Source organism: Suncus etruscus, chromosome 15 (genome assembly GCF_024139225.1).
Source record: "Suncus etruscus isolate mSunEtr1 chromosome 15, mSunEtr1.pri.cur, whole genome shotgun sequence".
Lineage (NCBI taxonomy): Eukaryota > Metazoa > Chordata > Mammalia > Eulipotyphla > Soricidae > Suncus > Suncus etruscus.
The window spans coordinates 50,876,663-50,889,686 of NC_064862.1; the positions used below are offsets into that span (position 1 = coordinate 50,876,663).

The 13,024-nt window shown below is 40.8% G+C and overlaps 1 protein-coding gene across 2 annotated transcripts in view; it reads right to left on the reverse strand.

Moving 5' to 3' along the window:
* Positions 1-13,024, reverse strand: part of ADK (adenosine kinase) — a 402,848-nt gene that overhangs the window by 266,729 nt on the left and 123,095 nt on the right. For both annotated transcript variants that reach the window (XM_049789187.1, XM_049789188.1), the window contains exon 4: positions 4,086-4,164. In XM_049789187.1, coding sequence (XP_049645144.1) covers positions 4,086-4,164 — 79 coding nt within the window. The remainder of the gene's footprint in view (positions 1-4,085; positions 4,165-13,024) is intronic.

The following is a 13,024-nucleotide window of genomic DNA, read 5'->3' on the forward strand; positions in this document are numbered from 1 at the left end:
CAGACAGCTCAAAAGATCTGCTCTGCGTTCAATTCATGCCACCTCCAGGCACTGTCCAAGCCACCCTACAGGGTGTGTAGTTGGAAAAACAATAAAATAAATTTCTTTCTTTCTGGAAATGAAAATAGGGATATTTAAAGCTGCAAATGGAGAGAGAAAAAACATTAAGTACGTAAGTCCAGAACCTCAGGGCAACAGGACATCATACAGACAGAACAACTTATACAGAATCCAACCCCAAGACAGGGCTGTGTCCCAATTCAGAGACGAGTCCAAAATCTCAATTAAAAGAAACTCAAAATATGCTCAAAGAACGCGAGAAGGTCAGTTCAATGTGCAACAAGATAATGCAAGAAAGTAAAAAAGACAAAAGTCAGTAAATAAATATCAAGGAGATAAAAATAGAAACAAACAAAAAACATAAAAAAATCCACCCCCCCCAAAAAACAAAGACAGATCTTGAAGCTCCCAGTAAGAAAATATCAGGTTCACTACCCATAGAATTCAATAAAAGAAACAAAAGGCACAGAGAAAACCATGGAACAGGCTAGATCAGAACCTTGTTTATCCTGCAAGGATCCGTCCTTCAGTTATGGGAAGAAGAAATAGCTGAAAGGAGTTATGGGGAGAACTATGAGAAGAAATAGACTGCACACAGACCAAAGAGAATGGATTGACCAACACTAACCTACCCCACAGAAAACTGTTACTTGCAAAGTAGGAAGAAAGGTTGGGTAACACCCAGCAGCTCAGGGGTGATTCCTGGCTCTGTGGTCAGTAGTAGTTCCTGGCAGTGATCAGCAGACAGAGTAAACAAACCTGGAGAGGCCAGAGATCAGCTTCATGCAAAGCAAGCAATTACTTAAGCACTGGAGCCTTGGTACTATCTCCCTTCAGCTTAAAAAAAATGTATTTTTTTGTCCTCTAGACACAGTGGTTTGCAATATTGTTGTTTTGTTTGTTTGTTTGTTTTTGCTTGGTATTTTGGTTTTGAGGCCAGGCAGTGCTCAGGAATTACTTCCGGAGGTGCTTGGGGGGCCTTCTGGGATGTGGGGAGGGTGTAACCTGAGTCAGCAGCATGCAAGGCAAACGCCCACCCTGCTGTGTTACAGCTCCCTCTGGTTTGCAATACTATTCCTGAAGGTTATCATGTCTATCATATTATTTCCTTTCAACACTAATTCTTGATCAGTCAAAAATTCTGGTCAAGTCAATTCTTGATGAGAGAGGAGAGAGAGGAAAAAGAGGAGAGACAGAGGAGAGAGAGAGGAGAGAGGAGAGAGGAGAAAGGAGAGGGGGGTGAAGAGAAAGGAAGAGAGAGAGAGAAAGAGAAAGGGGGGAAGAGAAGAGGGAGGGTGAGAGAGAGAATTTCTTACAAAGATGCCTGTTCAGGACAATACAGTGGTTGTTCTTGGCCCCCACCCCTAAACATCCATGTGCCAAAAACACTATCCCACATTGTAATTACGTTGGGAGAGAGATAGGACCTGTTCGGCAATCATTACAGTCAAATAAGGTCCAAAGAAAGGGCACTAACTCATGGGAGTGAGGGTCCTTTTAGACAACGGACAATTCCCCTCATTCCTTCTCCACAACGACACAGAAGAGGAGGCTTGTAGGGACACAGTGAAAACAGATTTCCACAAGCCAGAAGAGTTCTCATCAGAAACCCAGGGGAGGGCCCCTCAATCTTTAACTTTCCAGCCTCCCCAAGTATGAGAAATAAATTCTGTTGGTTAAGTCACCAAGGTGGAGGTGCTTTGTTATATAGCAGGCAAGCAGAGAAGATAATATCTAAGGGCAAAAACTGTCCATTTATTAACCTGAACGAACTAGTCATCAGAGACAAATGATACAAATCAAGGGGAACGTGATTTTTACCTTTCTCAGAACACTGCCCATAAATGAGCACTAAAGGTAACTTTGAACAATCTAAAATGCTTTAGGACTGTGATGAAATGGGAGTTGTGTGATGACAACAGGACCACATTGGAAATCAATAAAATACCTCAAACATTTAAAAAAATCAAATACTTCAAAAAAATCAGAAAGTGGCCTTGAATTTATTGTCAATTTTCCACTCTCCTATTCTTGAACTTAAAATTAAAAAAAAAAAAAAAAAGAAATCAATGAAAAATCAAAATAACCTGAGAACATCAGAATTGACCTACAAGTAACAATGAAGAATTTTGACCTAGGATTCAATTTGTAGGAATTACCAGAGATACCTAAAGCTTTTTTTCATGACCATCCTGATTTTAACCAGAGAACCAATACTTTCGTTTGATTAGGCAATTAGAATGGTGAGAGGAGGAAGAAATGTCAAATGATTTATCCAACCTCCCCGTGGAAGACTATAGATAAGTTAGATAAGTATATGTATATAAAAGTATAGATTCTAAATACAAACATCTGTATCTACCTATATATACACACACAAAATTTACAGCACAAAGCAATATAAAATACATTGCTATAGACATATCCTCTGATAAGAAATAAACAGGGGCCTGAACAATAGCACAGCGGTAGGGCACTACACACGGCTGACCTGGGATGAACCAGGATTCCCAGCATACCATATCCAACCTTGCTATTTCTGAATGCAGAGCCAGGAGTAACCCCTGAGCACCACCAGGTGTGGCTGCCCACCCAAAAAAAGAAAGAAAAAGATAAAAGAAAAGAGGGGCGGGCCCGGAGAGATAGCACAGCAGCGTTTGCCTTGCAAGCAGCCGATCCAGGACCAAAGGTGGTTGGTTCGAATCCCCGTGTCCCATATGGTCCCCCGTGCCTGCCAGGAGCTATTTCTGAGCAGACAGCCAGGAGTAACCCCTGAGCACCGCCGGGTGTGGCCCAAAAACCAAAAAAAAAAAAAAAAAAAAAAAAAAAAAGAAAAGAGGGGCCAGAGTGGTGGCACAAGCAGTAGGGTGTTTGCCTTACAAGTGGCTAACCCAGCGTCCCATATGGTCCCCCAAGCCAGGAGCAATTCTGAGCGAATAGCCAGGAGTAACCCCTGAGCATCACTGTGTGTGAGTGGCCCTAAAAAGGCAAACAAACACCATGAGGCTGAATTATATTCAAAATAATAGGGGGCTTAGGATGTGATTCAGAAGCAGAGCACATGTCTCACAGAAGTGAGGAGTACCCCCAACAAAACAAACAAACAAACAAACAAACAAAAAAACCAGAAGATAAAGAACGGGAACAATAAAAGTCTTAAGAGCAGGGTTAAGGTTAAAAAAAAAAAGTAAAAATTGGGGCCAGAGAGATAACATGGAGGTAGGGCATTTGCCTTTCACGCAGAATGTCATTGGTTCGAATCCCGACATCCCATATGGTCCCCTGAGCCTGCCAGGAGCGATTTCTGAGTGTGGAGCTAGAAGTAACCCCTGAGCACTGCTGGGCGTGACCCAAAATAAAACAACAACAACAACAACAAAAAGGTAAAAATTAATTCAAGCATTGGCCTTGCATAAAATGACCCAGGCTTAGTCTCAGACACCAAATATGGAGTCCTGAACTACTATGCACAGCTAGGTGCAGTCCCTGCCACCCAGCCAAAAAAAAAAAAAAAAAAAAAACCCAAAAATACACCCCAATAAACATAAGCGGTGCTAGAAGGTATCCATCACCCTGCATAAGGCTGACCTTGGTTCAATCCCTGGCACCACATATGGTCCTCAGAACATCATCTGGACTTATCTCTGAGCACAGAGAGGGTAGTAAGCCCTGAGCACCATCAAATAAAGTCAACAAGCAAACAGACAAAAGAATGTGAGCATAAAACAAGATAGTGCTACAAATAATATAAAAGTTATATAAAAAAGAAAGATTCATCCTCAAGAATAAAAATAATGATCAATAAATATTTTCAAAATATTACACAAGGGATATCAACTACAATACATTTTTGTTGCTAGGAATAAATACTTGTTGCTTAAAATAATGATGATTAAAACCAAATTAAAAATTAACAAGATGGTTCTACAGCACCGAACAGAAATAGGAACAATTATGTACAATGATAAAATGTCACGATACACTGACAAATTCATTTCTTTATGACTTTAAAATAATTAACCAACCTGGGCCACTTTAATTGAATTCTGGGTAGAGCCACCAGCATGATATTCGACTTTGAATTTTTTTACAATTTCATCAAACCTATGAGAAAATCAAAGCAAAGGGGGAAAGCATTAGTATTTGACTACTGTCATAATGCATATTTTCCAGCTTCAAAATGTATTAAATAAAAATGAGTGGAATTTTATATATGATGCTACAAATAAAAACTTTATTAAATAACATACTTAAATTTTCCCATGAAAATACTATAAAAATTAAAATTACATTGTTCATTGTAAGACTAAAAATTGACCTGAGAATTAGCTTACTAAACTATGTTTATTAGTGAGTGTGGGGAGAGCATCCTGAGATAATGAGGGGGTATAAAACTTAAACTTTGTATGCATGAAACCCTAACAGGAACATCATTATTCCAAATTTAAAAATTTGAGTGGATGGGGCCTGAGTGGTGGCGCAAGTGGTGAGGTGTCTAGCCTAGAATGGACCATGGTTTGATCCCCTACCGTCCGATATGGTCCCCCAAGCCAGGAGCAATTTCTGAGCTCATAGTCAGGAGTAAACCCTGAGCATCACCAGGTGTGGCCCCCACCAAAAAACCCCAAAAAATAATTGAGTGGAGGGGCTGAAGAAATAGTGGGTGGACACATGTCTTGCATGAGGCCAGTCAGGTTCAATACCCAGCACCCCATATGAACCCAGTAGGGGTGATCCCTGGACCACAGAGCCAGGAGTAAGCCCGGAGCACCACCAGGCATGACCTAAAAAAACAATAAACAGGCCCGGAGAGATAGCACAGCGGTGTTTGCCGTGCAAGCAGCCGATCCAGGACCTAAGGTGGTTTGTTCGAATCCCGGTGTCCCATATGGTCCGTCGTCCCCCTCCCCCCCCCCCTTGTGCCTGCCAGGAGCTATTTCTGAGCAGACAGCCAGGAGTAACCCCTGAGCACCGCTGGGTGTGGCCCAAAAACCAACCAACCAAACAAACAAAAAAACCCAATAAACAAACAAATAAACGAGCATATTAAAAATAAGAATAGAGGAATAATTATTTTAAAGCAATGTATATATGTATATTCTCTTAACACTTGTACCTTCCACTAAGTGCTACAAATTTTAGCTAAACTTAAGCTGAATAGCTTGCAATTTAGCCTATCAGGAAATTATATTGGTTAGCTTGATTTTCAGTAAGTTACTCAGGGAGAAAATTTTTCTAACCTGACAAACGGGGGGGGGGGGGAGTAGGAGAGGAAGGGGGAGTGAGAGGGGAAGAGAGAAGGAGGGAGGGAGACAGAGAGAAAAGCTGAAAGTTCTGAGAGAGAGAGAGAGAGAGAGAGAGAGAGAGAGAGAGAGAGAGAGAGAGAAGCTGAAAGTTCTGATATACCAGTACTGTGGATTGTGACTAAAACAACTTCTCTCCAGGAAGTTCACTACAAGGAACGCCCCCCCTTTTTTTAAATATATTTTTTACTTAAGTAACATGATCATAGTTGGGTTACAGTCATAACAAGAATACCCCCTTTCACCAGTGTAACATACCCCCTTCCCCCCTTCCCATCCCTTGCCTGTATTCAAGACAGGCATTCTATTACAGTTATTTGTTTTTAAGTTCAGTAAATTGTATTTTTTCCTTAAAGGATAAGAGTAAAAAAATATAGTGAAGGTGTGATAGTGGCAATCGCCATTGTTTGCATAGGTACAGAAAAATGGGGAAAATGGAAAAAAATCCTTGACCTGATTACAAAAAGGCCTCACCCCAGAAGTTTATTGGCATAAGACTGACTCTGGGTTCCAGGCATACCAGTCTGTCCAACCCGAGTCATTCTTCGTGGTCCCGGTGAAACTTTTTCACACTTTCACTATTGTTGGTATCAGATTTTTATATTTAAAGATTCTGGATTCTGTGCATTTCTCTCATCGATGTCAGGCTGATGTGGAGCATCCTCTAGTTTCAGCATACCATTAAATGCAGAGCAATCTGCCCTGCATTCAGACTGTTGCTGAGTCTTCTGGGTGTTGGGAGCACTCTTTGGAGTAAGTCAATGCCAAAGCAGTGGTAGGTCTTCCCTGGTAGAGGCTTGGATCCTGGTAATGTTATAGATAATTGTGGTTGTTTCCATAGATGGTATCCATTGTTCAGGTGTGTGTGGGAGATGCCCATTCTTCTGAGGCCTGAGCCAAATCATTATGCTAATGTTCAGGGTATAAGGCCTAATTGCATTACCAAATTTGCGTTCCCATCTCTATTAGATAAGAATTTGTTTCATATGTATTATTTTCCCATTTTAATGTGCCTATGCAAAAGAAAAGCAATGCCACAAGATATTGTTGGTGCATCTGGGGGCTGACGAATAAAGTCCAACATTCCCCGTAACTTGGTTCAAACATGCATTCTATACAGAGATACTCCTCTGCCAATATTGCTTATAAAACAGATCTCAAAGGGGGGAAATCAAACAATCAAATAACAAAACCAGTGGGCAAAATTGTCACTATATGAGGATGTTCGAAAAGAGTTATAGATGTTAAGGAAATACATCTGAGATATACAAAGGCGATACACGTGTCCCTTTTTATTAATATTATACTATAACATATACAATCACTATTAATGTAGATTATATACATTATTATTTTTATCCTATAATAATGGCTTCTCATAGACAGAATTCCACCACTCCTTCTATCTCTGGAGTACCCATCTCTCTCCCACACAAGGGCTACCAACCACCCTTGCCTCTTCACCCCAACAACTCAGTGGTGTGGACAGTCCTCTTCCACCTTGGTACGACTGTTGTCTGCTTCACTGGAAAGCAGTATGGAGATTTCTCAAAAAAAAAAAAAAAGAGTCCTCTCATACATAGAATCAAACAGTATAATTTCTTGGCATCTATACCCCAAAGAAAAAAACATTAATTCAAAAGGATCCACACACACCTATGTTCAGTGCGGCACTAAATACACAAATGGCCAACTACAGAGCTCTGAAAATGAATGAAACCATGCAAACTGAAACAAGGGGTTTGAGTATGGGTGTTACTTGGGTCTAATGTGCTAGGAGTATGTAGATCACCTGGTAGTTCTGGGGGCCTTCGGGGTTGTACTCATTGATTGTTTGGGGGACCAAGTAGGGTCAGGAATCAAACCAGGGTTGGCTGTGTTTTAGGCACTGGCCACAAGCCTCTCTGGCAAAATCTGCCTAAATAATACACCCAGAAGACACTTCTGGTTCAAAATGCCAGAAATATAAAGAAAATAAAAAATAAGAGAAAAGGAAGAAAGGAAATGAAAACATTTACAGTTCAATGAGTATTTTTCCCCTAGTTATCTGATATGAGGAAAACACTACTTGAAATAAGAAAGCTTTAATTCCATGATGATACCCCATAATTTAGAGCCAATCATTCTTCTATGAAAAAAATACCTAAGAAAAATTACAAACAGAAAAATGCCCACAAACCACTATTTACAATTTCTAGTTCTAGTTTAGTGTAATTGCTTCCCACTTTGCAGTAACTAAATCCACTCTTTCATCCTAGTCTGGGAGTTGAGGGGGGGAGCTGAGTGAGAGCGCAGCCAACATCAGAAGATAAAGAAGATCTCTCATTGCAGTAACATGACCACAGAGTAGACAGGCACATCAGTAACCGTCCACATTTCCTCTGAGAAGACAATGTGATAGTTTGATGCACAAGACAAATTTTCAGAGTAAAACCAAGGGGGGGAAATTGCACTTCCTTAAGAAAGCATTTTTCACTGCCAAGTTGGGTTTTTGACTAAGTCTTTCCTAAACTTCTCATCTAAACAAATAATAAATGAAAAAAAATCAGTAATTTTAAACAGGTTATACTTATTAAGACCAAATGTTAATAGAATAACACAGGGGGAAAAATCCATAGGCAAATTTTAGATTCAAAGCTTTGAAATCTTTTACCACAAATGTTTAGTGAAGTTTAAAATAAGAGAATCACTTAAATGTCAGTTTGATAAAAGCCAAAGAAACATTTCCACATGTGTTTATATTTAAGCATATTTTCAAAGATGGAAAAAGTAACAGTCATTGAAAATTAAGGTTAAGCGATTAGTTCATAAGGACTGTAATTTAAAGGTATTGCTCCAACCTCTAATTTTATTTTTTTTGATAAGAAAGTAGTTTTAAGCATGTATTGCCTAGATAACTCCTTACTTAATTCTAAAGTGCTTTAGATGTAATTATTCCCATTTATAACTTTGAGGATGACTTCTTTTTGCCGCATGAGATAATCAAATATAGTCAAAAATTACTTTGTATGCCAGTGATTAAAATAGACGAAATTAGGGATCAAAGACAGTATAATGTGTAGAGCACTTGGTTGACCTTGCTTCAAACACCAACAACTCCTAAGCACGGCTAGGAGTGATCCCTGAACACTGATCCAGGAGTAAGCCCTGAGCACCTTTGGGTGTGGCATAAAAATACAAGAAAATTACTCTTAAATTCAGATACACTATGTGCATCAGGTTCCAACTCAACATAAAAACAGATAACAGAGGGCCGGAGAGATAGCATGGAGGTAAGGCATTTGCCTTGCATGCAGAAGGCTGATGATTCGAATCCCAGCATCCCATATGAGCTTAGAGCCAGGAGTAATCCCTGAGCATTGCTGGGTGTGACCCAAAAACCAACTAACCAACTAACCAACCAAACACACACACACACACACACACACACACACACACACACACACACACACACACACACACACAACACATCCCCAGAGTCTACCAGGAGTGATTTCTGAATGCCAGTCTACTCCGGACAAAGCTATCCACATTGTGAGGAGGGTGGGCCAAGCCCCTGCCATGCCATGCCTCCATCATCTAGAATCACCCTTTCCCCTATGGCCCTGTCTCATCAGTGACTCTCTAGGATTCAGGGACACTGATCTGATCACACTTAGGCATGCAGGTTTGGGGGCTGATATTACCACAGCTTTTGGAGCAAGTGCTGGCAATCTCCTCCATATCTTCCTTTTTCCAAGAGGCCCTAAAAGTCTTAATATCAGTAGTAGTTCTTTGAATTTATGGACAACTTCATTTATTTGATACTGTCATACCTATAGGAACACAAGTTCACAGAAAGGACAGCTAACAACAAGAACTTACTAAATCTTCTGCCATTATATTCATGACCTAATTGAAGATACAATGATTCTCACAAATATGCTTGCTACTGTACTTTTTTAATTTTTTTTGGTTTTTGGGCCACACCCGGCCTCACTCAGGGGAGCCATATGTCAGAAATTGAACCCAGGTCCATCCTATGTTGGCCATGTGCAAGGCAAACGCCCTACCACTGTGCTAAATCTCTGGCCCTGTACTTTTTTAAAAATTTTTTTATTAAGTTTACTGTATTTTTTCTTTCTTTTTTATTGAATATTCTTTTTCTCTTTCTTTTTCTTTTTTCTATTCATTTTTTAAATTTCTTTGTAATAATAACTTTGCTCTCATTTATCTAGAAACAAATGTTTTATGTTCAACTATGAGATGAATTTTCTTTAAATAAAAAAAAAGTGGGGCACTTTAGTAAGTACACAGTATAAAAAAAAAGTTGAAACTGAGTGTGTCACCTCCCAAAAATTAAAACAAAACACTTCAATTTAAAGAAGAGGCAAGAGAGACTGAACTCATCAAAGTCGATCATCTTGTCTTTAGCAGGGTGGTGGGAGTGTGGAGTGGTTTGGGCCACATGTGATGGTGCTCGGGCATCACTTCTGGCTATACCCATGAGGGCCAAATGCACTGCCAGGGAATCTGCATGCACAGCAAGCACCTTATTCCTGTATTATTTCTCTGTGGTTTTATGAAGGTGAGAAGATAGATAGACCTGATGAGCTCATTCTTAGAGTAAGAATCTAGCAAACAACCACAGATTATCTACGCAAAAAGGCCAGATAGACAAAAACAAAAAGAAAGAATAAAGATATTTTTAAAATATTTTAAGAAATTAGCCCCGAAAATAAAGGAACTAGTTTTAAGAAAGCAGAATGTGAAAATTAGGTCAAGCATGAAAAAATCTGAAATAAGAATTAAAATTATTCTTAAATGGGGCCGGAGAGATAGCACAGCGGCACTTGCCTTGCAAGCAGCCGATCCAGGACCTAAGGTGGTTGGTTCGAATCCCGGTGTCCCATATGGTCCCCTGTGCCTGCCAGGAGCTATTTCTAGGCAGATAGCCAGGAGTAACCCCAGCACTGCTGGGTGTGGCCCAAAAACAAAACAAATCAAAACAAAAAAAATCAATCAAACATCTAGAAATGAATAATTTCATGTATAAATTTAAGGATTTGCAGACTTCAATTTCAATTTAGCCTATTCTCTCTATGTCTACTGATGAGTCCATTCCAAGAATAAAGGATTTACTACACCATGTTTGCTGGCAAAAGGACCAGAGAGGATCAAAACCCACCAAATACCAGGTCTACCAGATCTCTGAACACACATGGGACAAAATACTTATTACAAATTACAATATATATGGCTGGAGTGATAGTAGTGGGCAGAGGGCACTTGCCTTGCACATAGCCAAACTAGGTTCAAATCCCAGTGCTGCCAGGAGAGGTCCCTGAGTAGAGAGCCAGGAATAAGTCTCGAGCATCACCATTTGTGTCCCTTGCCCCCTTGCCCTCCCATCTCCAAAACCAGAGTATAAAGAGAAAATCAAATAAAAATTCAATGACTAAAAACTTTTGATTGGCTAGATGAACTCAAACAGCAAAATGAAGAAAAGAGAAACTCAGGAGGCGACTAAAAAGAGCTCAATAAAAATGTTCTGCTTTGGGCTCCCTGTGTGTGACACCAGGCGGGGAAAATCCGCGAAAGTACACCGGCCCAGTGGGGCTCAGCTGTGAAAGACTGTGAGTGTGACCTGTCTATGTCTGTCTACTGTCCTCTTGCGTGAAACTCTTGCGAGTGGGGCAAAAAGAGCCTCCAGAAACCTCGCTCGCCCAGACGCCATTTTCAGGGAGGGACTTCAGAGCATAAAAACCGGCTATCCTTTGCAAAAGCTGGCTCCCTGTGTGTGACACCAGGCGGGGAAAATCCGCGAAAGTACACCGGCCCAGTGGGGCTCAGCTGTGAAAGACTGTGAGTGTGACCTGTCTATGTCTGTCTACTGTCCTCTTGCGTGAAACTCTTGCGAGTGGGGCAAAAAGAGCCTCCAGAAACCTCGCTCGCCCAGACGCCATTTTCAGGGAGGGACTTCAGAGCATAAAAACCGGCTATCCTTTGCAAAAGCTGGCTCCCTGTGTGTGACACCAGGCGGGGAAAATCCGCGAAAGTACACCGGCCCAGTGGGGCTCAGCTGTGAAAGACTGTGAGTGTGACCTGTCTATGTCTGTCTACTGTCCTCTTGCGTGAAACTCTTGCGAGTGGGGCAAAAAGAGGCTCAGAGGAGCACGGCCGCTCCGCTTCGCTACGCGGCCGTGCACTCTTTCTAAGGAAAGAACTCCATTGCAACAAGAAGGAAAAATCACACTAAGAACGGCGCTATATCACAGAAGCAAACATTTCTCTCTGGACTGTCTTCTCTGTTACATGCTCGGGCCTAAGATTTGACCCAGTGTGAGGCTTCATCCACGGAGGACTCCCCTCCCTTAGAGGCAAGTCAGCCCATCCAGAAAGGGAGGAGCCAGAGGAGTGTGCTGCCTACATCATATAGACAATGAATACCACTACAACACGTAGAAAAACCCACAATACAAATGTGACAATGGGGAAACAGCGCAGGCCAGCATCAGACATAGAGAATGAAGATGACAATTCTGAGGACCAGATAATGACTGAACAACTAATCAACCTCTCAGATAAGGACTTTAGACTAGCAATATGGAAGGTGCTCAACAGACTCCAAGAAACCATGGATCGAGTTGAACAGAACACTAATAAGAACCAAGAAAATATGAAGGCAGAAATGACAAAACTCCAAACTGAAATAACATGTCAACTAACAGGCCTGAAAAACTCAGTAAACGAAGTGAATGACAAAATGGATAAGCTCTGGGACAGGGTATCAGAAGCTGAGAATAGACTTGGTGCTGTGGAAGATGAGATACATAACAATTCCATACAGCAGGAGAGATTGGACAAAAAACTTAAAGCAAATGAGCAGACAATGGAAAAATTAGTCAAAGAATGGGAACAGACGAAAATAGAAGTCTATGATAAGATCAACAGAAACAACTTAAGAATCATTGGAGTCCCAGAGACCCAGGAAGAAAATTTCCAGGAAGAATCAATGGTCAAGAACATCATTAAAGAGAAACTTCCAGAGCTAAAGAATATATGTGATCAAATCCTGCATGCCCGAAGAGTACCAACCAAAAGAGACCCCAGAAAAACCACCCCAAGACACATCCTAGTCACAATGACAAATCCCACAGATAGAGACAGAATTCTGAAAACAGCAAGATCAAAAGGGGAAATCATGTTCAAGCAAGCTTCCCTGAGATTTACAGCAGACCTGTCACCAGAAACGCTCAATGCCAGAAAGCAGTGGTGGGATATTGTGACAAGACTGAATGAAATGAATGCTTCACCCAGAATACTATACCCAGCAAAACTCACTTTCCGGTTTGATGGAAGAATACATGGTTTCACAGACAAAAAACAGCTCAGAAACTTCACAGACACAAAACCAGTCTTAAGAGAAAAACTGAAAGACCTAATCTAAGACAAGACTACCCAAAAGACACACCAAATTTTGAAATAAAGATGGCGTTAATTCCCAGGACAATTCTTTCTCTCAACGTCAATGGACTAAATGCACCAGTTAAGAGACACAGAGTGGCTAAATGGATCAAAAAACTCAATCCAACCTTCTGCTGCCTACAAGAAACGCACCTGAATAGTCAGAACAAACATAGACTCAAAATAAAAGGCTGGAGAAAAGTTATCCAAGCAAA